The following is a 25,397-nucleotide window of genomic DNA, read 5'->3' on the forward strand; positions in this document are numbered from 1 at the left end:
TGAGGCTGCATTGCAGTATGAGAATTTCACTGGGTAAACTAAGGTTATTCTGAGAGACTGCCAATTGCAGTAGAAGAGTGAGTGAATATAAAACAGCTTTGCTTGCATCTCATGGCTTTTCAGACTTTGGCAATACCCATATTTATGGAAGGCATTCCTAATATTAACACTTGGATTTGCTTGCACAGGTTGAGTATTAGAAGGCAGCACACCCACCTTTCTGTGTATGTAGTTTTAAAAAGTCATTTTTTGCTTGTATGCAAAAGTGAGATTTAAGCCTGAAGCTCATGTTACTGGTTTTGTGTTAGGCCTCCTTGAAGAGAATGATATCTTCAGGAATGCACAAGCTGGCGTCCTTATCAGCACAAACAGTCATCCTGTGTTACGAAAAAATAGAATATTTGATGGATTTGCTGCAGGTTTGTACAGGATTTATATTGTCTTCACTCATGATAATGTTAGAAGGTTTGTCACTGTTGAATCTCATTTGAAAAGTTTCAGTAATTTAAAATGACCCAAGGAGTTGGTCTTCTCCAAATAGTTACTTGGACTTTTCCTTTCCCTTTTCTTTTGAAGCAATGGGCTATCAAGAACATTTAAATAGCAAATATTTTGGAGAGGTCTTATTTTGTCAGAAAGAATTTGTTGAATTGGTTATTTAGATGTTCACAGAATTTCATCTGTCTGTTTTGCTTTAAGACTAGGAACTACTCAGGGAACCATTATGTTTCTTGAACAGAAAACAACAGATAACAATATCAGTGAACTCCATGAGTTTGACAATGGTTATAGGACTAATGAAAGGAACATATCATCACTAATTGAGTTTGGTAAAACAGGATATAATGATAACTAGTCATAGCTTTCTAAATATTTATTGCCCCCGATAGCAAAATGAAACTCCATATACCAAGGCAGTATACTGGATATGTCTGAGAAAGGGCTGGCACCTTCGTGTTACACTTGTGAACTCTAAACAAATTTTGCGGGCCATGACTGGAAATGGAACACTGGATTAGATGAACCTTGGTCTCCTCCAGCAAGGAAACTCTTGCTTTCTATTTAACATTATGTTTTTAATATATTTATATGTATTTTTAACATTCAGAGACCTCCTCAGAAAATAGCGCTCCCAACTGCTGTGAGAATCAACAATGGTAATAGTAATAATAATAATTAAAATCCTTACAAAATTGTTCCTGAAGAAGCAGCATTTTGATCCTACTGTTTTGAAGACTGCAGTCAGAGTTGCAATTTCTAATAATTAATCAGTTTTGATAGGTTGTATCTAAGGTACCAAAAAAGATAAACTGGATAAACATGTCAAACTTGCTGTTTTTTTGACTAAACAGACTTTTTTTCTTTTCATATAAGGTATTGAAATAACAAATCATGCAACTGCAACTTTAGAAGGCAATCAGATTTTCAATAACCGGTTTGGAGGCTTATTTCTAGCCTCTGGTGTCAATGTGACAATGAAAGGTATGTTAAATTATATGCTTTCTATAACTTGCTGCTTCCTTTGGGATTTAAATAAATGTTGCTCGTTTTCACATGTCAAACACACTGATCTTAAGAAGGTGGTTTGTGAAAAATGACAGTTTGTGTCACTGCCTTGCCACTAGAAATTGTGCATATGTATTTATACAAGTACATTTGTTTAGAACCAGTGGTAATCTAATATTTTTGCTTTTGAAGAAGAGAAATTACCAGGGAGAACTGTTGCTGCCATGATGAAAGGTATCTGAATAAGAAACAGATTTTGTGTATTATGGAAAGCTTAATGAAATTTTACTTCAGGGTAGTAACTTCTTGTTGCTTGTAGCATTAATAGCTCTTTTTTATAAACTGGAGTTTTGCTTTATATTGTTTTATAGATGGGGAAATTTTGATTCTATATTTCTGACCAATCAGAGCATGTTATGCTAATAGAGGAAACTGCAGCAGCTAGTGAATGATCCTGTACCGGGTCATTCATCCTTAATGTGCTTTCTTAAATTGGGACACAGCAAACTCTTAAAGTGTAACGGAAGCAGTAAGTACTAGCCACAACCAATTTGCTGTGGGAGGAGATGCCCACTATCTCTACAGAGTGGTGCCCTTTGGCCTCTCCACTTCCCTGAAGTCTTCACCAAATTTATGCTGGTAGTTGTAGTATGTATTCTGTGGTTGGTTGATTTTTTCATAGACAGTTGGTTTCTCATGGCTGCTTCTCTTGTTTGTTTCCTCCCTTGAGTGACTCTTCACCTGCATGTTCCCAGTCTGTGTATCTTCAGTGAGAAGTCCCATTTTTATATAATAAACTTGACAGTTTATAAATGGCATGTCTAACCTATCTCAGGGAGTACCTTCCTCTTCTCAGAGAAGACTCATGCTATCATCTGTCCAGCATTAGTTTTTCTCCAGTATCTATTACAGTCTGCCAGATAAATCCAGGGGTTGTTAGGCCTTACAGCAGCTTCTATTATTATGGCACGCTTTCCCAAGCTATGAACGAGATTTCTTCAGTGCTAGTTAAACTACAGATTCCAACCAGTGCCAGACTTGCAGGAGGAACTGCTGTTCTCTCGGCAGTTTTCAGTTTCCTCCACGAATGGATTTCTCCTCACCACTTGTGGGAGGTTCCCTTTACATAGCCATCATCAAACAAGTCCTTAAAATAGATGCTTTGCTGTGAAGAGACTGTTGCCCATCAATTCTGCTGGCTGTTTACAAATAATGGCATGCCTTTCTTTCAGTTTATTTAAATAGTTACATCCCATGTTTCTCCCTATAGCAGCTTACAAGAGAAAAAAGCACAATAGAACTAAACCAATAAATAAGGAAAACAAACTATATTTCAGTCTTGGACCAGTCCTGGGTACAGTGGGTAGTACATGGGCTAAAAGCAGAACAGGACTCTGATATCACTCCATGGACAATAGTTTTTTTTCCTGCAAGGAATAGGAAGTCAGTGTTTTGTCCTGTATTTTTCATTCCCAGGGTTATTTGGAAGATAAAAACAATGTCTTCATCTCCCCAAGGTTCAAGATCTGCTGTCCCAATAGCAAGGCGGCACCCTGCATCTGTGCTTTGAGATCTTGGGCTGGAAAATACTTATGCAGCATTGCCTTCTGATGCCCCTGGGGGGAATACTTGTGATTGCCAGAAAGCTGTTAGCTAGATCAGGGATATCAAACTCAAATGGTGAAGGGGCCAAACTCTTCTCCCAGCAGATGCTCGGGGACCCATTGGAAATCCACTCCATCCATGACAGCTGCCCCTGCTGGTCCCTTTTTTATAACCCTTAGGTTTTGTCCCCAATACTACCAGTCATGCATGCCATCTGATTCAGCCCTTGGTGTCCCTGAAAGGAGAAAAAAAAACCCCCATGAGGTGGGAGAGTCTAAAAGAAAGGGTGAAACAAATAAATGGGATTGGGTGTGAGGGAGAGAAATAAGCAAAAGGGAAGGGAAGTACAAAGGCAGCCCCACGCAGCACTGTCACTGGTCAGTGTAGTAGTGCTGATGCTCCATTTACTTCACTGCACCTGCTTGGGATTCTCACAAACAACTAAAGAGAGTGCATGAGGAGAAACAGCTCAGTACAACCATATGGATGCCTTTGATGAGCCAGATGCAGGCTGTATATTTGACACCTCTTAACTAAATGGTCCTGTGAATAAATAGAAATGTTATTGAAACTGCATTTTACACCAGGATTGGGTCCAGATGGAGTTGCCCTAAACTGAACCAGGTGCTTGGTCCATCAAAGTCAGTGTTATGTACTCAGGCAGTGGCCGTCCAGGGTCTCTTCTCAGGCAGAGGCCTTTCACATCACCTACTGCCAGATCCTTCAACTGGAGGTTGGACCTGGGACCTTCTGCAGGCTGAGCAAATCCTATACCACTGAACCACAGCCCTTCCCCTTATCCATTCCCCTTTCCAGTGATCTCCATCCTAAGTACCTTCTTCATTTACATTTGCCATATGTGCCACACTACTCTCAAGGCCCACCACAGAGCTGTTGCTGTTTCATACACCTTCATTCAGGGGCTGCCCTAACTATTGTGTGAAGCAACTTGTTAAGGGCCCCACAAAACTTTGTCCTTCACCACCAGCATTTTGTGAGGGACATTCACCTACATCAGAGATGATCCTGTCTTATGCCTTTTTTTCCCTAAAGGTGGTGGGAAGCAAGCTAGTCTGTCAGTTCCACATCACTGAAGAACTTGGATTGCTTATGTACTTCCCAAGTCCTCCTTCAAAGCCTCATGGAGCCCTTACTATCTAAATCAGGGGTAGGGAACCTGCGGCTCTCCAGATGTTCAGGAACTACAATTCCCATCAGCCCCTACCAGCATGGCCAATTGGCCATGCTGACAGAGGCTGATGGGAATTGCAGTTCCTGAACATCTGGAGAGCCACAGGTTCCCTACCCCTGATCTAAATCAAAGATACCTACATCTTTAAGAAGCCTTGCTTGTCTATTTGTGTCACAGGAGTGTGAGTGCAGGGGAAATAGATTCCTCAGTATCCCAGCTACTACAAATTATACTGTTACAAGTTGGTGTTGAAACTATTACCTACCGCAGTTAGAGTGCCTGGGGTATGGGCTAGACCACAACTAAGGGTAGAGTGTGTAGATCATCTTCCAGATCACAGTCCTTCACCTTCATAAAGCATTACACTTTGGACATGAAGGGGAGCTGGATATGTTCTTCGGCAGTGATACTTGGTATTGTTCTCAGTCTCACCTGTTCCTACCTCTAGGTTGACTTCCTAGTCTTGTTGCTCACGGCGCCTGCACAGGCACCATAAACAAGAAGTTGCTTTTGTGTAATTCATCTTCTTATATAATCTATGCAAACACTCTATCCTTCTCACTGCATCGAGTGCATCTTAGCCTGCTGTGTTTGTTCTAATAACAGAGCAGCATCTCCTAGCATGTAAACTAGCACCTTACTGGTTGGACCTCAAAATCTATTCTGAGAATATCTGTAACAAGTAAGCAACCCATTCATTTAAAAATCTAGTGTATTTTTGTATTGTAGCTATGATTAGATCAATGTTTTTAAATTTTAATTGTGCTATAAATTGATTCTATTGGTAAGACACTGAACATATTTCCTAGAATGTTAGGATGTAATTCCCGAACTTTATCAGTTCATATTCAGTAGGTAGACAGCTGAAACCTTGGCTGTTGTGCTGATTCATCAGTGTGCTACAGTAAACTCATATTGTAACACCTGGAATAATCATTTATTACAGATAATAAAATAATGAACAATCAAGATGCCATAGAAAAAGCTGTTAGTAGAGGCCAGTGTCTATATAAAATATCAAGTTATACCAGCTACCCCATGCATGATTTCTATAGGTAAGTGATTAATCCTAGTAGTCCTTTTCACAGCTTGTGCTGTTTTTTTTTTCCAAAAAGTAATTTAAATGTTGATTTCTCTAATTTTGGTATACTGTATCTACCTATCAAGGCACTGGTTTCTTTCTTTTAAACACTACCAAGTCTTTTTACATGAATCTTTGTTATGTTCTAGGTGTCACACTTGTAACACCACAGACCGCAATGCCATATGTGTAAACTGTATTAAAAAGTGCCATCAAGGACATGATGTGGAATTTATTAGGCATGATAGGTATGTTGAACAACTTTTGGTGTAATCCTTGTACCATTTTTCAGCAAACATTTCTTCAAGGATTTTTCTCTTCCAGGTTTTTCTGCGACTGTGGTGCTGGAACACTGTCCAATCCTTGTACGCTAGCCGGAGAACCAACACATGATACAGATACACTATATGACTCTGCTCCTCCTATAGAATCTAATACACTGCAGCACAACTGAATTAATTTGAAAAAGAAGGTCCTGCCATTCTATCGTAACTGTTTAAATTTTTTGAGGAAATTTATACTTGCCCTGCAGAAAGACTTAGAATGGATGTGTAAAGTGGAGACACTATGGAGCTCAACCTACCAAAAAGAAAGTGGCAATATGTTGACTCAGGATAACAGAACTGGGCGTTTCAGCATTACTGGCTAAACAGACTTTTGAAGGGACAGATGTGAAGAAAATAAGCTGCATCTGTGTACAGATACCAACTTCCACAAGGCTGGTGTTTCTACAAGTAGCATTGAAACGCAGTCCCATTTGCAGTAGTACTATTCTGTAGACGAGCAGCATTCTTTGTTGCTGCCTTTATGGACATGGGTACCAATTGCTTTTTGTAATATGGTAAAAAAATGTGAGCTAGCACTTCTGCATTTATTTTGATTTTTTAAACATTTATTCAGATTGAGATGATTTTAACGCTTTAATCTCATGTAGTTTTTAATTTCAAGCAAATCTTATTGTACTTGAATGTGTCCTGTTTTGTTAGCACACCTAGACTTGCTGTAATTGTACTCATGTCCCAGTATGTACGTTCTTTCTATGAAAGAGAACACTAATCTTAAATTATATCCAGCAATTTTTCTGGTATCCTTTGCAGTTAGAATATCCCCTTTTCCATCTCTTTCCCTCATAATCTTTATTCAGATCACCTTAAACAAGTGTTTTAATGAGACTTCTTAGAGATAATGCACTATAAAACAGAGTTCCCAGGTTTTGCAAATGGAGGTTTTACATGTTTTAAAGTACACTGTAAGAAAGTCTCCTCAAAACAATCCTGTATTTCTGTTCACAGTTTTATTGAACAGTATGGACATTACTCTTATGAACTGCTGAAAATTACAATTTCCTGCTCTAATGATGATGAGACAAAGTATATAGACAGCCCTATACAGTTTCATAGCTTTTTTTCCATTTATGTGTATTGGTGACAGTGGGTAATCAACAGCCTGAAAGTGTATGCATGTACCATAACATCTAGACTTAATATATTGTGGAGTATCAATAACCATTATGTAGAGGGTAGGTAAGAATTAAAAGGGTTTAATTTCCTAGGAAAGACAATGGAAAATGGTCATTTTTAAAAAATAAAGTTTATTAGATCATTATGTTGTCTGCATACTGCCTATAAACTGAACTGCAAAGGGTCTCTCACTCACAAAGCATAGTCAGTAGCTTATGCAGATCATCTACAGCAGCTGGAGCTCCTTCAGCAATCAGGCAAAGTCTCCTGTAAAGACACCCATGCATAATTTGGTGAACAACAAAGTGCAATGGTATTAACAGAAAGCTACTTTGCCAGAATCATGTCCCGTCATTATTAGCACAAAATGTAGTACCAAGCCACTAGTCAATAAACTACATTGGCCCATTCTTGGTGTTCACAGCAAGCCATGCTACTTCTTGACTCTACAGACTCTAAGAAAGACTCTTGGCAAAGACAAATGTGGCAAGGGAATTTATGTAAATTGGAAGAGTATCATACTTACCGGAACAGCCTCAGTGAGAGAGTTGATTTCTCGAAGTCTCTGGCCTTTTTGTGACCCATTTGAATAATTTCTTCAGGAATGTCAGCAAGCCTTGCTGCATTAAAGCCATAGCTTTTAGGACAAGCCCCCTTAATGAATTTGTAGAGGAATGTGATTGTTTCCTGGCTTGGATCATCAGTTTCATTTTCTACCATACATGCCTGGGAAAAATACAAGGTATCCAAACTAGAATTCAGTGCTTTATCACTTCACTTGTGTGCAAGTGTTATATGTTAGAAGACTGAATGATTTCTCAGTAGCCAATTTTTACATAAACTGAACAATTTTCAAGGGTTGTTTTCAAGCCTAGGAAGCTGTACTTAAAACACTTGCAGGTAAGAAAGAATTCTAAAGCAATGAACATTGGACAACATTTCTTTGTAGAGCAAGGAAAAACACATACCATATGACCCAGCTGCACAAAAGGACTATGGCAGTAATCCTCTATTAACAAATGGTAGTGAGTTGAAAACATTGTACGGCATTTGATGTTCTCTGAAATCTCTTTAACAACTGCACTAGCGATAGCTGTTCCATCAAAAGTAGCTGTTCCTCTGCCTGAAAACAATTGAGAAGGAACTGGGTTAACTCCAGGAAGACATTGGGTGGAGAATTTAACCCTTTTTGTCGTTTGACAAAATCTCTCTCCCAGCCCTTTATTTAAAACTACAATTGCAAAGACCAGTATTCAGTTGCAGTTTAGTAGGATTACTATATTACAACACTTTTAATAGATGAAATAAATAGATATATGTGGACAATGATATTCCTTAATCTGAACCAGATGGATCAGTAGGTCATTACTTCTGACTGCAGCAGGGAGGAAATGGTGGTCTGCCATGTAAAAATAGAAAATCAGCACATTTGGGTGAAAGATTTGTATAGCTGTTTGCATAATAGTAGTACCAGTCTTCTGCTTATATATAATTATTAATGCAGGACCTTTTTAAAAACAGAAGCCTTCTGAAAACTGAAGTGGTACTGCCACCTCATTCTACGTGTTATTGACCTTTCTTCCTTGATAGAACTTAAAAAAATATCCGAGTGGGGAAGAAATCATATTCTAAACCCATTCCCATCTTGGGTAAAAATTCATAGCTAGATGTGCTTAGTCCACTAAGGAAAAAAACTATTGGGTAGCTCTGTCTACAAATAAAAGCTCTTTAACAAAGATGTGTATTACATTCCAAAGCAAGAAAAATTTTCCTCAAGGAAGAGAAGGACTCAGGAATGCTGTAACACCTACAAATGTCCCAGAAAGTAGGCAACCAAAGGACCCAGGATTCAAAGAACCTTTTCTACAACAGCTTAAAAGTATTAGCGGAAATTTGTTCCGAAGAATGACATAAGCCAGAAGTTTCCCTCACTCAGTGTTACCCAATTAAGCTAATTTGACCTATTAATAAAACAAAGTACTGTGGTGCTGAGAAGAGGATAACACCCAAGACATATGTAACTACACCAAATGACAAGCTCTCAAATGAATAATCAGTCTACTTTTGTTATTAGTTAAGTGTCATGGGACTGAATTCAGTAAGAAAGCTGTGCATTCAATCACTTTGCCATATTTAAAAACGTAACATCCAATTAAAATGTGACACGAGGGCAAAACCTTACTCTGTGTAGTGGTGCACATATTCAGTACTTTGTTTAAATACATGCACTGGAAAACGGGCAAAGAATTTATACCCCCAACATAATTATAAGCTAGCTGGCAAATGTAGCAGATGCTGGCCTGATTTAAGTGTGAAGCTGGCTGCATGCAACACTACACAAATATGTCAAATTTAAATGAGTTTAGATCAGCATTAGAAATTAACATTCTGACAAAGCTAGTATATTAGCATTAGTTATTAAAACCACAATGATTCCGCATCTCTCACATAACTAACTTAGATACCTAGTTCATCCATCAGAACAAAGGAATGCTCTGTTGCATGCTGTAAAATACAGGAAGTCTCACTCAGCTCAACAAAAAAGGTACTCTCCCCTGGAAGGAAAAACAAGTGTATTTTTAATCATTCCAAAGACACTTGAGATTTTGCACAGAATCTGACAAATGACATGGCTTTCTTCATCCTCACCATAACCTTGTGACATTAACTTCTGCTATATAGAGGCCTATACATCTGATCTGGAGAATAATTATTAAACAGGAAATAATAGAAATCTGTTCACAACTCATCCGTGACCATTACAACTGGTGAACTATTTTCTCAATGGAGCCAAGTTAAATGGAAATCTAGTTTCAGAAAGCAAAATTAGATGCGTTTTAGAAACAGGTAACTGTATAGATTCAGAGCAAATAGAGTACAGACATTTGGCTAAAGCTCCAGGAACATTTTTATAGCAAGACAGTGGCTCTGTTCACAAGTTACAGTGAATACAGTACTGTGTACAACACCTGGATGTGTGATTGATACCCTACATTTATCCAGGTACTGGCTCCAGTTTCATTTGCAAAGTATATGCATGCATGTGCAAGTTGATCATGCTTTTTCTGTAATATAAACAGGTCTAGTCTTTTACAATAAGTACAAAATGCCCAGAGCCTCACAGTGCTTGTTGCAAATTTGAATCCCCTGTGAAGATTAATAGCTTGGTTTGCTGAATTAGCATCCTACCTTGTTTCCCAGGAGCTCAGAACAGTTCTTAAGGTAAGTTAGGCTGAAAGACAAATGATGCTTCTAAGGCCACACAGTGAGCTCCACAACAGTGCAGGGATCTCACTGTTTACCGTATCCAAGCATAATGCCCTAGTCACCACACTGGTCCTTGAAACCTGCAACTCCTTATATTGAAAAACATCTCAATTTCTGTAATGGCATTAAAGCCTGACTACATTACGAACGAGACAGTGTTCAACTGTGTAAAATAATAACACTATATTTTGCTACTGTTATAAATTGGCATTTGAGGTACCTAACTATATATGGCATGGACCAAATGCCCAACCCTAAAATGCTGGTACTTCAAAAACACTGGCATCTTACTTAAAGCCTCATCCTCTGCGATGGATTAGCGTTGTTGAAGTACAGGAACATTTAAAAACTCGGATTCAACTGGGGGGTGGAGGGAATTTATTATTATTTATTTATTTTATTAAACTTATAGGCTTATCCCGAAGGGGCCTCAAAGTAGGCTTCAACTTATAACTGTTGCTAGACAGCAATCAACAACATAAAATACTAAAATCATTAAAACCTAAGAACTAAGCAGCAGTTTACTACAGAACTATAGGTTAAGCTTAACTGGTTCATAAATTAGCAATTAAGACGAAGCCCTTGCGAGAACAATTAAAGAAGAAAAAGGAGGGAGTAAGTAGGGCCTGGGATGGAATTTATAAGTAAAGGGCCGGGCTTGTAATAGAGATGGGACGGCAGTCTCAGTTTGATTTCAATTCCGAGGTATTAGATAGGGGCAGTAGATCCACGGCCGGCCTCCCGAAGAAAGCCCGATGGAAAAACCGTCTTGCAGGCCCTCGCGGAACTCATTAAGGTCCCGCGAAGACCCGCTGCTGGGAGGTAGACATTCCACCAGGCGGGGCCGACCGTAAAGAGCTCTGTAGCCCGGGTGAAACCAACATTATCATTGCGGACCAGAAGTCACCAGTAGATCTGCGTTGCGGTAGCGGCCTGCCAATGGGACATAAGGGGTGATGCGGTCCCGCAGGTATGTGGGCCCCATGCCGCGTAAGGCCTTAAAGGTTAAAACCAGCACCTTGAAAGCGATCCGGAACTCCACCGGAAGCCAGTGCAGACGGCACAGCACAGGGGTGATATGATCTGAATAACCACCACCTGTTAGAAGCCGTGCCGCTGCATTCTGGACCAGCTTCAGCTTCCGGATCAGTCGCAAGGGAAGGCCCGCGTAGAGCGAGTTACAATAATCAAGCCTCGAGGTGACATCTAATAATCACAGCCAATATGTACTAATTTTGAAGGTGAGGTTGCTCTACTCTAGGATTTAAAAACGCACCTGATAGAATTCTGTCTGAAGCACCGAGTCTTGTGAACACTCGATCAACAGGAGTAAACCTGCAAGATTCAGCGGGTACGAAGAATCCCAACTGGGCCATTATTACCAGGAGGCCAGCCTGCAAAGCAACATAGTCAACATCATTCATCTAAAATAAGGGCAAGCTAGTATCTTCCATCTCTTCTCCACCAAGTATAATTCCGATGAACTGAAGTGGTGTGCATTTGAACCAGCCAGCACAAGGAAACATCCTCAGAGCTACAAATTGTCCTTGGTTACTCATTCCTTACTGCTGGGATGAAAACCAGAAGAAAACATACAATGCTACAAAGTACTACTTGATGTTGAGTGGGACACTATATCCTAAGATTTACATTTAGTAATAGAACACTGATGGATGGTGGATATTCATACAGAAAAAAATACTCAGTACAAGTTTCCACAGATATTGCTGTAAAATGCAAAATTAATCAGAAAGTTTTTTAAAAAATGGAAAAGACTTCTTATTTCTTGTCAGTTTTAGAGAGGAAAAGCATTTAAGCTGTTTTGCTTCTTCCTGTAGAAAAGCGACTAGACACAGGTGGGTGTCACAATCTTTTTTAAATAGCCAGAAGCAGAGGAGAGACCAGTTTTAAACCTTTCCAGCTCCTAACTACACCCCCCTCTCCCCCTGCAAAGCTTTTTGACCATGTGGGTTCCAGGAAGCATCTTCCCAGGAGTCGGGGTCAAAAGGGATTGCTTTTGATAAAATCAGTGTAGAGGAAATTCATGCACAACCTGTTGCCATGTGGTTGCCAGCAAGGAAGTGTTAAAAATGCCATGAAAAAAATCAGCTATAATCAAGAGTGCTGTTGTAGAAAATGGCTCACTTGCTTGGATGATCTGGATTTTAACACTGAGGTTGGCTTTTGTTTTTTTAAAAGACTTTTCTGGCATGGTGCACAGTGTCTATTTTTCATATTTTGCCTTTTCCAGGCTGTAGCCTACAATATACACAGGGTTCACAGGTCCCCTGCTACTATCTGGATGGTGGAAATGGGGCAGGTATGGAGAATCATAGGATTCTGTGTGTATTGCCAATCATGTTCTAGTAACATAATTTGGAAAGGGCAAGTCAAATGGCACCATCACTGGGAATACTGTTCTGCTTTGCAAAAAGCATAGATGATTTTTATTTGCATGATACAGCTAATAAAGAAATCTGTCAGTTCTAAATATGTTGGTGAATCCATCTGCAGTGTTAAGGATTTGGATTAAAACAACTAATTGAAAATGTACTCGTCTGTAATTACCTGTCTCATGAGTGTTGACTTGCCTCCCATGTTAGGGCCAGTCACCAGAACGCAGCGAGCATCAGTCCAGGAATCTGGCTTTTCACTCTCCACACCAATCAATATATCATTAGGAATAAAGTCATCCCCAAAAAAGGTTTTGTTAATGCACGGGTGGCGTGAAGATCTGAGTTCCAGAAAGGGCGGTGTGTTCTTTTCTGGCAGAATAAATACTGGTCGGCACAATGGTCCATCACATCCCTGACTGTACGTTGCCAGGCATATTAGGACATCTACAAAAGCAAAAGAAAATTCCAATTAGTTAGCTTTCCAGCTTCCTTATTGTGAACACCAGGTGGCTAAAATACTTGTTACTTAAAGCAGTTCTTTACACAGTTTTCAACAGAATACTGTCTTCCAAGCAGAAGAACAATTCAAAAGCTTTATCGTGTCATATTGAATTGCATCCAACTACAGTTCTTGAGTATCTGAACAAGTATGGATCAAAAACAAGCCCATATGAGGAAAGGTTGAAGAAGGTTATGTTTAGCTTGGAGAGGAGACTAAGGGGGGTGTTACGACAACCATCTTCAAGTGCATGAAGGGATGTCATACAGTGAATGATATGGAGGTGTTTTCCTGTTGCTCTAAAACCAACAGGACAAAATAAATCAAAAGAGATTTCAGCTAGACAATAGGAAGAACTTCCTGAGAGATAGAGTGTTTTCTCAGTGGAATAGGCTTCCTTGGGAGATGGTGGGCTCTCCTTCTTTGGTGGCTTTTAAGCAGAGGCTAGGTGGTGATCTGACAGCAATGCTGATTCTATGTGTGTTGGTAGATCATGAGACAGAGGACAGGAAGAGCTGTGACAGTGCTTGACTCCTGTGGCCCTTTCTAACACACCCAAGGCAATGCCAATCTTTACTCTGTGGTCAGGAAGTAATTTTCCTTCAGACCAGATTGACAAGGGATTATAGACAGATTTTTTTTGCAATCTTTTGGACATGGAGCAGTGATCACTGGAGTTGTGAAGTAGAGTCAGTTTTGAATTTTTTGCATTGTGCAGTAGGTTGGGCTAGATAACCCTAGAGATCCTTTCCAGCTTTACGTTTCTATGATTTAAGTTTCTGTGTATAAATTTTGCATGCAAATATTATTGTGTGAGAAGGGGTAGCAGAATCACGGATTTTAACAAATTTATCATAAGCTTTTCTGAGCCGGAGTACAATCTGCATCATTGAAGTGTGTAGGTATTTAAAACCTAATAAAAGTAGTATCTTTTAAAAAGTGTTAATTTTTGTTTCCAAAGTTCAAACTCTGCAAGAGAGATTTAGAGAACTTGTTTCAGAGGGCAGTCATGTTGGTCTGCATTAGAAGACATATATTCTAGTCCAGAAGCGCCTCACAGACCAGCAAGATTTTCAGGGCAGAAGCTTTTGACAAAGCTTCCTTCACTAAATAGCCGATTAAGGAATTTTGACTTGCAAATATTTATACTCCAAAAATCTTGTTGGTTTCTGAGATGCTATTGGACAAGAAATCAGAGGAGTTTTCTACATATGCTCTGCTTTTCTCCAAAACATTCAGAAACCAAGATAGCAGTAACATGTTTTTAAAGCAACAAGCCCTCCTCCCTCTCTATACACACATACCTCCCTATCCACTTAGTCACTAACTGTTCTTGAAATATTGATTCCCTGCCTTTTCCTAAACAGACTCAGATACGTGATGAGATGGGCTCTGGCCCACAACACATCAGCTATCTTGAAAAGTCACAGTCCCTATTGTTTTTGCCAGGATATACTAATGCAGCCATTCCTCTGTAGTTTTTCATGAAGACTATGCATTGCTGCCACACAGATCATCATCAGCAGATTAGTCATTTAGGCCACTGGGGAATATCCTGGTGGACTGATAGCCTGGAACTACCCCAACCCTGGAACCATCACTGCTGTGAGCTGTTTGCCCCTGGGACAGAGGTGGGATCCACTACTGCTGCAAGTCAACAACCCCTGCCAGCAGCTCCTACTCTGAACAACTCAAGATGAGCACAAAGTGGGCAGCTGCCTCTGCCAATACAGGCTGGTGCCCTTGCAAGGGAAGCGGGAACAGAATGCAGGCAGGCGAAAGCAGAAGCTACAATAAGCCTCCTTCTCCCCACCCCCATCAGAGGACAAGGTCCTTTTCATGACAATTTTTTATCTCCCAGTCCACTCCAGCAGTTCAACAACTGCTGCACTGAGGCCTGGTTCACTCATGCAGTGAAATGAGATAACAGAAAGGTGGCAGCATGGACTTACATTACCTCTTTCAGCAGCTGAAGGATTAAAGTTTGGAATGTTCTACTATGTTAAGAACTCCCTCCAACAGAAAACTAAGCCTCAGAAGCAAAGACAGGGTACAGAATCTTTCTTCCTGCTTTGCTCATTTTTTATTTCCATGTAGACATTCGAGCAAAGGAATATTTACAGTTGAAAATAACATGCTGTATGAATCTGCACAAGTCCATTCTACAGCCACAGCACTCTGGGTAATCCAAGCCTGAGTTAAGTGCTTGATGCCTGTAGCTGGAGAAGGATCACTCCTTGCTTCCAGCAGGCTCATCCATACTGTTCATAATGTACATAGTTTTAGAGAAGTCTTTGTTACATAAATGCCATTTGGGATAGTCACATAATGGAAGTTTTTCTACAGTTGTACTCCCACAGGACTGCTATTTCTGCTTTACAACATTCACAACTGATACAATGACCTACAGCACATGCCCTATGCAAGAGTCGAGGCAGGAATATATCCCACTGCTACAGAAGTATGTTAATACTCTCTATCTTTTCTCAAGAAAGGAACTGGTGCTGTGGAAGATGGTGTTCCAGACAACCCAACCTCTTTGCCAGTTGTCAAAAGCTGTAACAGCACCAATGAGGAGAAAGGGCTTCTTGGTTATACAACATACACATTCAAGGATTGGTAGTGGTGATTTTTTAAAAACTTCTACACCCCACCTGGCAAAAAAGATGTCATACAACTTCTGAAAACCACTTCCTTTCATAACAAGCTGTAGATAAACTTTTAAACACCACCATGCATTGGAATCAACTAGTTTTTGCACTGGCAGGAGACGAACAAATCATCAAAAAGGCTGACACAGGGCTCACTGGATCTGCATGAAAAAGTCATGTGGGATGGGGGGGGTGATAATAAAGGAAACTGAGCAAGATTAACTGAAAAAGATGAATGGGTCTACCGGCTTCATTGAGATAGCAAAGTCCAAATGCTATTGCTTGGTGGATCATACCTGCACTGTAAGCCAATCAAGGATCAGCCCCAATACACCGTATTTAAGCATGTAAAAGAAAGATTAAATTAAGGTTAACCCACAGCAGGTCTATATTAGAACACAGTGAAGACTCCATACCTAGAACAGCAATGCATTCCACCGCTGTTCGCCAGTCTTTGTTGTTTTTATCAAAGTTATAAAATAACCTTTTCATACAATTCTTCTGGGCTGCATCCCTCCGTTCTTCAGCACTCACGATCTCTGCCAGCATCTTTTCTATGTCTTTGGTCCAGTAACGTTTGTAGCCTTTTCTGGTAGACTTTAACACGTATTCATCAGGCAGGTTATTAGGCAATGCACTTTCTGCAATCTCCATTTGGTACCGGTTTTTGCCAGCTCCCCAATACATCATGGCTCTGCACCCCAGCAGCTCACGTTGTTTTTCCATATACTGACGGAGGCGCTCCTCAACATCACTTATCTCCCGCACTGCTTTGTCATAATCAGAATCAAATCCAGCTTTTGGATTAATCACACCAGTCCTGCGTGCAGCACTATGGTCAAAAGATGCATCCCATTTTTCAAGCTCTGCTTTCAGATCTGGGAAACAGCCTGCTGGATTTTTAGTTTTAACTGTTACTATTTGCTTAAGTGTTTTGGATGTAAAACCATCAACGATATCTTCCAAAATTGAGATAATCTCAAGGATTATTTTAAACCCTTCTATCGTAGACAAAAAGTCTCCAATCCTCTTCTTACTGTACCTCATCTCTTCATACAAAACTGCCCTGTTGTTCGGGTGATTTGGGATCTTAAGGGATGATCCAATACTGTGAATCTTGCCCAAGTATTTTTCAAGGTCTGGCAACCTTTTCAAAAAATCACGGATTTCAGACATTTTGGCAGCCTCAGCCAGGAGGTCCTCAACTGCATCTAGGCGATCATTGATAGCAGCAGGATTACACAATGGTGCGCACAGCCACTGTTTCAAGAGTCTCCTTCCAAATGGGGTACAACACATGTCAAGTTTTTCCAGCAGCGAACCTTCTAGTGTACCAGTGGTTCCATTTTGCAATATTTCCAGATTTGCTAGAGTCACCCCATCAAGCACCATCCTCTGGCTAGTTTTAGCAAAGATACTACTTGACACAGTTGTGTCTGTAGTATGAATATCTACAGGAACATATTCTTCAAAGTTTGCCATTGATAACAGCTCTTGATCAATAATGCATTTCTTAAGGTAGAAGACACAGCTACCAAGAGCACACAGCGCTAACTCACTGTTTTCCGCAGGAGTAAGTCCAAGTGAGTCACTTTCTGCAGTCATGGATCTGATTACTAGAGGCAGGAGAAGTCTACCGCTGGAATTTTCCTGGCCCTCGAAGTAGCCTTCCTCAATTAGAGTTTTTAATGTTTTGGCTGCACTCCAGAACTGAGAACCAGGAGCCAAGCCTTCTTGCACAGTAGAAGACAGTAAGCCTTTGAATATCTTTTGTGTTTCTGCAGACGGGTTCCCTCTTTCAAAAAGGATCTGTACAGGAATATTATGAGCCAAAAGAGTTCTAAACCTTGAGCAATGGCGGTCGTCCAGGAACTGACCCACATAGAACTTTCCCACTGTTGTATCAACAAAACACACCCCATAGATACGATGGAAACAAGCAGAATCAACGAGTTTTTCTTTCACACACAAAAGGTATCGGTTTTGGTCCTCTGAAAGGTCACCATCCAGAATACTGTAGGTTTGTGTTCCTTTGGTAATGATCCTGCATATTTCTCTTCGTACAACCCTGTCAAATTTTGTTGGATGAGCCAGAGATTTACAACGTGCTTCCATCATTTCAGGTGTCTCCATCTGCTCAATACGGACCACTTTATGACCTTTCTGGACTAAAACTGTGGAGAATCTGTCAAAAGCTATTTCTGGGAAGCCCGAATGAGCCCAACTGCCTTTCATAAACACCAGTCCCAACTCTTTAACCCCAACAACAGCATCCATGTGATACAGCTCATAAAACTTCCCAACTTTGTAGAATATCACACAGTCAAAATTCTGACTCTTCATCTCCCACCACTTCCGCATTCCTGGAGTGCAGTTTTTTAGATAGTCCTCTGGCACAAACAGTGTACCTGGATCATAATCTGGATCATTTTTCTTTCTCCTACGGGCATCTTTTATTTTATCATCTTGGAGCCAATCAATTTTATCGTGTTCCCATGCAGTGGGGATGGTATCGTCCCTTACTCCTCCTCCTCCATTGAAGCTTGACTGAAAATCAAAGCATTCAGGAGCTGCAAAAGATGTTAGCTTGCTTTTAATCTCAGAAGTCAGATTAATTTCTCTTCTGGGAGTTGCAAGAAGGTCATTTTTAAAGCTTTCCTTCTGAGGAGGTTTGCTTGTCTTTTCCTGTGGTGGTTTATTAAAGGTTTTAACAGAATTTCCTGCTTCCTTTCTTGGACCAGCCTCAGCGTCAGATGCCTCCGTGTCACCCCCTCCATTGCTGGCTTCATCACTGCTGACTTGCTCTGGCTTAAACTCCATGTCTGAACCTTCATTGCCGCTATCTGAATCCATGACCACTCTCCTCCTTTTGGCTTTTGCAGCATGCTGCTGTCGTCCAGCTGTCCTTTTAGCTCTTCTCCCATTCCCAGCAGTGTCAAAATCTTCACCCTCATCACTCACCTGCTAACAAGAGAAAGGCAGCAAGCGTTTGAAAGGCAGCCTCATAACTGAAGAAGCTAATAGCAAAAACCTGACAGAGCCCAGCATAGCACATTGATCAAAATGAATGAAGATCTAGGTTTCCAAACTGTGGCCCCTTCCGCACACGCAAAATAATGCGTTTTCAAACCACTTTCACAACTGTTTGCAAGTGGATTTTGCTATTCCGCACAGCTTCAAAGAGCACTGAAAGCAGTTTGAAAGTGCATTATTCTGCATGTGCGGAATGAGACTGTCTGTAGACAGGAAAGGGGTTTCTTAGCAAAGTGAAAGCTGGGCAATAGTGTACCAAGCTCTAGAATTTTTCATTCTCCTAGACCACAATTTACTTTCAACAGTAATAAAGTGATAATTCTAAGGACAACATCAAATTCATTTTTAATGCGAGAGCAGTGCAAAAAATTAATGCCTTCACACAAAAATAAAGCTAGACATGGGCAGACAGATTCTTCCATTCAGCACTCACATACTGCTCAGAATAGATGCCACAGGAAAAAAACGACATGACCAAATAAAACAGTAGCCTATATGAAATACTGCCATCTAGCAGTGACCTACTACTGTCCTCAAAAAAGCTATGTAAGCCAGTAGCTTACACACACTCTTTCTTTTCAAAATCTGATTGCAAACGGAAGCTGACACTTTTTGTTAACTAGACTAATACCTTTCACATTTAAAAAAAAGAAAATATTACTTCTGAGATGATGCTGTATTCAAACCTTCCTGAAAATTAAACATACCTTTGCAACTGCCCAGCCTTCAGTGTAGTAAAAAAAGGGGAGGAAGGATCAGAGTGCAAAATATTATCTTCCAAGCTTTTGCTTACGAAGATGGAGGCAGACCAGCTCACAAACAGCCTGTAGTTGTTCTACAGATTTTTAAGCACTTTCATCTAAAGATGTTAGAAGGAAGGCAAATATGCATTTATACAAAATTCTGCCCAAGCTTGACTGAACTGCCTCTTTCCTAATCGCCACTGACAGCAAGCAAACAACAAAAACAAATTACCTCCATCTCTTCTTCATCTTCCTCCTCACTTTCTGAAGGTTTGTCACATACAGCCAAATCAAGTCGTTCGGTTTTATCTTTTTTCAAAGCAATGTCTGCCAAGTCCATTGCTTTTTTAACTTCAGGCTTTGAGCTGTAAAATATACCTCCCCTCTGTGTTTCCCGGCCAGTAGAACCTATAAAGCAAGGAGAAACTGGTCAGAAACTAAATCTGAACTATAACATGGCCAGTCTCTAATTTTTTAATACACCATCTATACCCTGTTCAGGATAAAGAGGACAGAAGATTTGTGAATGTGTCTGCCATTTCCTGGACCATCTTTGTTTTAGAATACTCCGCTTGAGTCCCATTGACTACCTAGTCCTGTCCCAAGGCACTAAGACCCAAGCGGAGCACTGTAGAACAAAGATGGTTTAGTAAATTACAGATTAATTCACAAATCTTCTGTCCTCTTTATCCTGAACAGGGTAAAACATGCAGAAGTCTTACAGTACAGGTTCAGTTTCAAATTCAGAATTCTTAATCTTGTGAAAGTTATTCTTTGGAACTGCCAGGAAGCAAAAATGCTTCATATGCTAATTAACACGACTTCTTATACCATTTAAAAGTCAACTAACACGTTCTCTTCTAGGGGAAAATTAGACATGTGAAAACACTGAAAAAGATACAGGTAATTTCAGGAAACTTTTCCACCGAGATTATTTTCAGTTTTTTTCCAGTGGAAGGTGGGAGAGGGTGCTGCAGTGCAATATTACTCTTCCTACATGATGAAAAATACTTTAAATGTCTTGTTTTCAATTAAGTATCACTGCTGTCTAATCCACCCTAGTGTACTTCCATAGATCAAAAATTTTAAAACAGTACCAACAAAAAAATAAGAGTCAGCAAATTCTAAAAACTAACAATGCCACCCTAAGTAAAGTTGCTCCTTTTGAAACCTACTAATACAGGCTTGGAACTCTGCAACTCTGCTTAGGATCACATTGTAACATATTTAATGCAGCACAAGGCTTTTGTGAGCCAGAGCCTATTTTATCAACTGCATTAATCCAATTCCATGCAAATATTTGCCAAATGAACGTAACAAGTAATGTACCTGGTGAAGAAAATACCAAGAATCTTTTTTATGTGGTGATTCTTACTTGGAATCTGCCAAGCACACTGGTCTTACAACAGCCCTTGGCTCCTTTTGCTTCCCATTTGCCTCAGATGCCTCCATCTCTTCCATCAAACGAAATTAACTGATAGATGTTATAATATACATAAACACAGCCAGAACGGGGTAGTGGTTAAGAGTGCTTGACCAGTATCTGAGAGACCCCAGGTTCAGTCACACACTCTCACCCTAACCTATTTCACATGGTTGTTGTGAGGATAAAATGGAGGAGAGAACAATGTAAGCCACTTTGGATCCTCACTGGGAAGAAAAGTGGGGTACGAATGAATTAAAGAAAAAATAAAATAAAACAAAGAACAAATTAACTTGAGACATTCCTTTTAATTCATAGACTACTAGTAGCACCTTAGCAACTTAAAAAAATTATTTCAGAATGAATTTTTGTGTAAACCTTTCACTTTCTGATTTCTTTGAGCCTCAAAGTGAAAATTCAGCATCAAAAGTTATGATCTATCAAACACTTATGAAACTGGAAGCTTTATTATTATTTTTTATTTAAAAAATATAAGCAAGCTATAAATAAATTATGGAAATTATAAAAGATAGATCAAGGTATAAATAAAATTACATGGCTTCAAGAAAGCTGACCTTGTTCCATGTCAGTTTTGTTTATGCTTTCATTTAAGAAATGTCTTCCTGCTACTGTAGCAATACTTATGCTGGTTTTAAGTTGTTCTTTATGATTTAATACTGTACAGTTATTTTATTGACAGATTTGATTGTTTCATGCCTGTAATTTGTTGTATGTGGCCTTGAACAAATAAATAACTAACAATAAATAATGGTCCCTATTGCTATTACGATACTTGCTTCAGAGCAAGCACAGGAGCAGACTGCAAGCCTAACTAGGTTTCATGTTCAATTATCAGAATCACACTACTTACCTGTATACGGCTTTATGTATTTGACACCAACCCAGCCTCTTGATGGTGTATCATCAAAGAACTGTACATGGATGCGGGAAGATCTTCCTCTCCCTCTGACAAATGTCCCTTCTGTTGGATGATTGTACACAAGGCATGGCCACCAAGGGTAACCTTCAAGTTTGGCCCAAACCAAATCACCAGGGACCAGTTCACCGAGGATACTATGTGGAACACAACACATTAGACTGCATCACAACAAACTTCACAGAGCTAGATTTGAGGGGGGCTTATTTTCATGTAAGGAAATAATCCAGAGATGAATGGAAGACTACATTCAATTGCCCCCTTGGGGCATTTCGATACAATGTGATTCCATTCAGCCTCAGTGGTGCCCATGGGGTAATGTAAACTGAATTAATGAAGTTCTACATGATCACCTTTATAAGGGTGGTGGTCCATTTGGAAGATGTGTTCATCTATACGAAGACCATGGAAGAGCATGTGGCTCTGGTGCGTGAAGTACTGGCTAAGCTGACAGACAATTTTTGTTTTGCTAAGCTGTCTAAATGTGAATTTCACAAGGGGTTACAGGGTATTTGGGAAGGGCCTGGAAATGGACTCCAATGAAGTGCAGGCTGTGCTAAGTTGGGAGGCTTCCAGGAGTCAGAGACAACTACAGGGCTTCCTAAGATTCTGCAATTTTCACATGGAGTTCATCCCTGGGTTTGCTGTGGCTGCCCTCCCCCTGAAGGATGTCATGACCCTCTAATATCTTAGCTTGGGTCCTGCCATATTTCTAGCTTTTGACAGCTTCCTGCTCAGATGGCCTGGTAAAGTTTGCTTGTGATCGGCATTGTTATCTGTGCAGCTGAAGGGGGGAGGAAGTGAAACCATTATCACTGTCTCTGGAATGTGTGTGTATGCATGTGACCATCTTCCCTCCTCCCGTGTGTGTGTGTGTGTGTGTGTGTGTGTGTGTGTGTCTGTGTCTTCTTGCCTCTGAAAATGGGGGATGGGTCTCTGCTGGGGAATATAACCTTTCATCTGTTCTCCTGTTCTCAGTTCAGACAATAAAGTAATCAGCTTTCCTATGCTTGTCATCAGTAAAAGAAAATTCTGCTTTCAAAGTACTTATTCCTTTCAAGTCTGGGTTGTGACAAAGACCTGGTAAAAATTGAGAAATGGGGCCCCCCCTGAAATTTTTGTTTTTAATTTTTTTTGTTAATGAATGAATGCTTACAACATGTAGCATCAAAGACTGATATGTATAGTACTCTATTTTCCCAGTACTTGTTAAGACTACACTTACTAACCCAATGTACAGCACAAAGAAATCTGAAGATTTTTTTTCCTTTGGAACATTTGGAGGAACACTGAAAAAGCTTCTACGAATTATTATTTGGAAGTGATAAACAAAATATGCTAAGATATCATATGCTGCAGCAGCCTGGAACTCTCTCACTTTAGAAATGGGTGTATTTATAACGTTGCTTGTAGAGAATTATGCTAATTAATATTTATTTGGTTAGTTAGAATATTGTCATGCTGCCTGTTTCAGAGTCTTGCTCAAATCAGATTACAACTAAAAAACACAATATTAAAATACAAGCCATTTGGACAACATACAGCATAAAACTATATATAAAACAGAAGCAGACCATTAAAAAGCCGTTAAGCTAAACCCCTAATTAAAAGCATGGGTAAAAAGATGTGTTTTTGCCCAGCGGCTAAAAGTAAGTACAGTAGGCACCAAGCAAACTTTAAGAGGGAGGGTGTTCCAAAAGCAAGATGTCACAGCAGAAAATGCCCTGTCAACACCATCTTCTCCTCTGCAGGCAAGTGCACAGGAAGCAGGGCTGGGGAGACAAGATTTTAACTGGCAGCCTGAATAGCAGGGGGGCAGGAAGGTGGGTCTTCAGGTACAGTCCTGAATGGCTCTCGACCCAGCACCAATCAGTACAGAAAGCCTATAAATACATTTCATTCTGAATTTGGACCCATTTGTTAAAAATTCTACATAAGTCAATTGAGCAGCAGTGGCGTAGGAGGTTAAGAGCTCATGTATCTAATCTGGAGGAACTGGGTTTGATTCCCAGCTCTGCCGTCTGAGCTGTGGAGGCTTATCTGGGGAATTCAGATTAGTCTGTACACTCCCACACACGCCAGCTGGGTGACCTTGGGCTAGTCACAGCTTCTCGGAGCTCTTTCAGCCCCACCTACCTCACAGGGTGTTTATTGTGAGGGGGGAAGGGCAAGGAGATGGTAAACCCCTTTGAGTGTCCTGCAGGAGAGAAAGGGGGGATATAAATCCAAACTCCTCCTCTTCTTCTTGATACATCTCTGCTTAGGGTTGTATTATAACAGTCTGGCTGGGTATAAAATAGCTATGCAACAGCGAAAAGAAAAAACAAACTGGCGTGGTGGAAGACAACAATAAACTGAACAGAAACCTACCACATCAATGACTACCCAAACTTTGAATGTGAACAGGTCAGAAGACAACAAATACAGAAAGGCCATTCCTTACTACAGAGTAAGCACTGCATTCACTACTCAGCAAAGATGAGCAGTCTTACACTTCGTCCCTACCTATGCATACTTACCAGTTTTTAATCCCCATTTAACGGGGGCGGGGCCTGAATCCGAATATCCAGGCACCCTCCACTTTCCTTCCCATCAGGCGCCGAAAGACACAAACAATCGCGCACAGCGCTCTCCTCCATGCGAGATGAGGAGAAAACCACATACTTGCATTTCTTCCCACAAAATAGCGGCTTATTATTAGGATATGCACCGCGACGCTCCCAGACCTCTTTCCCCTGCTACCGTGCTTCAGCCTCCCCGTTTTGCCTAGTGGGCCGGGCCTTTTACATCTCCCGCCACGCTTCTCCCTCCCCGGAGGGCCTCTGCTGCAAACCCGCACCTACGAGACTGTCGCGCATCTGGCAGCGCGCGCGTTACCTTTCGGCAGCGGGAACTGGAACAGGTCCCAAAAGCCCCGTCCTTCGCCGGCCCCGGCCGCCACGTTGAGGTTTCGGCCCACTGGAGTCCGGACAGGGCGAGCTCCTGCCGCCGCCGCCGCCGCCATCACCCTCGTCCTCGTCCTGTTCTATGGGCGGGGGGCTGTGGTGCGCAGCGGGGGCCTTGGGGAAGAAGCTGAGGAGGGAGCGCTGGCGAGACATGGCGGCTGGAGGAGGCCCGGCGGAACTAGCCCTCGCCGCCAACGCCGGCGTCACGACCCTCGAGGAACAAAGTCCGGCGCTCCCCCCGCCCTGCTTCTCCCGCGGCGCGCGAAACCCTTGTCCCCGCCCACGGAAGGAAGAAGGTGGGTGGGCGGATCCACCGCGCGCCTCAGCTGAAGGGGCCGTTCTTTTGTTTTCCTGACTTTGCAAACCGCAGTCTTTGCCGCGGCTCTAGATTTCAGATCGAGAAAGTGCAAGTTTGAGCCCTGTGACGTAGGAGTAAGCCCTCAAAGGACAGAGTGGAACTGACTCCCGGGCGGTTCTATAATCGAGCTGCATCGGTTTCCAGAAATGGCTAAACCGGAAATCTCACCCCTGAGTAGTTTCTGTTCATTGTTGTTATTACTGCCGTGGTCGTCCAGTCAAGGAAATTATGAGCTAATAATATATTGTAATTCACTGATTTAGATGATTAACTGATCAGAGAATTCAGTGTGTGTGTATGT

The 25,397-nt window shown here is 40.9% G+C and overlaps 2 protein-coding genes across 5 annotated transcripts in view; one reads left to right on the forward strand and one right to left on the reverse strand.

Moving 5' to 3' along the window:
* The window catches only part of FBXO11 (F-box protein 11), a 51,708-nt gene extending 44,719 nt beyond the window's left edge, over positions 1-6,989 (forward strand). For both annotated transcript variants that reach the window (XM_048519333.1, XM_048519341.1), the window contains exons 18-22: positions 309-419; positions 1,375-1,482; positions 5,250-5,358; positions 5,534-5,632; positions 5,709-6,989. In XM_048519333.1, the coding sequence (XP_048375290.1) occupies positions 309-419; positions 1,375-1,482; positions 5,250-5,358; positions 5,534-5,632; positions 5,709-5,838 (557 nt within the window). In that variant the 3' untranslated portion in view covers positions 5,839-6,989. The remainder of the gene's footprint in view (positions 1-308; positions 420-1,374; positions 1,483-5,249; positions 5,359-5,533; positions 5,633-5,708) is intronic.
* Positions 6,956-25,068, reverse strand: MSH6 (mutS homolog 6). Of its 3 annotated transcripts, none has more exons than XM_048519314.1 (10): positions 24,671-25,041; positions 21,728-21,930; positions 19,666-19,841; positions 16,074-18,618; positions 12,680-12,951; positions 11,388-11,505; positions 9,310-9,399; positions 7,813-7,967; positions 7,371-7,570; positions 6,956-7,111 (listed from the first exon to the last, which is right to left on the reverse strand). In XM_048519314.1, the coding sequence occupies exons 1-10, from the start codon at positions 24,889-24,891 to the stop codon at positions 7,033-7,035; spliced, it is 4,059 nt and encodes a 1,352-aa protein (XP_048375271.1). In that variant the 5' UTR covers positions 24,892-25,041; the 3' UTR covers positions 6,956-7,032. The 3 variants fall into 3 exon arrangements, with proteins under 3 accessions (XP_048375271.1, XP_048375263.1, XP_048375278.1); XM_048519306.1 differs by having other exon boundaries at positions 16,074-18,621; positions 24,671-25,039; XM_048519321.1 differs by lacking the exons at positions 6,956-7,111; positions 7,371-7,570; positions 7,813-7,967; positions 9,310-9,399 and adding exons at positions 9,406-10,488; positions 11,165-11,169 and having other exon boundaries at positions 11,314-11,505; positions 16,074-18,621; positions 24,671-25,068.
* Positions 25,069-25,397: the final 329 nt, after the last annotated feature.

Source organism: Sphaerodactylus townsendi, linkage group LG01 (genome assembly GCF_021028975.2).
Source record: "Sphaerodactylus townsendi isolate TG3544 linkage group LG01, MPM_Stown_v2.3, whole genome shotgun sequence".
NCBI lineage: Eukaryota > Metazoa > Chordata > Lepidosauria > Squamata > Sphaerodactylidae > Sphaerodactylus > Sphaerodactylus townsendi.

Bases quoted from the DNA above. Each gene is read 5' to 3' on its own strand.
- MSH6 (XM_048519306.1), bottom strand. From the start codon at position 24,891: ATGTCTCGCCAGCGCTCCCTCCTCAGCTTCTTCCCCAAGGCCCCCGCT. The intron at 12,952-16,073 runs GTATGGAGTCTT...TTGCTTTTGTAG, and splicing joins GGAATGCATTGCTGTTCTAG to ATGTCCTAATATGCCTGGCA. The intron at 11,506-12,679 runs GTAATTACAGAC...GTTGCTTTGCAG, and splicing joins AGTCAACACTCATGAGACAG to GCTGGCCTCCTGGTAATAAT.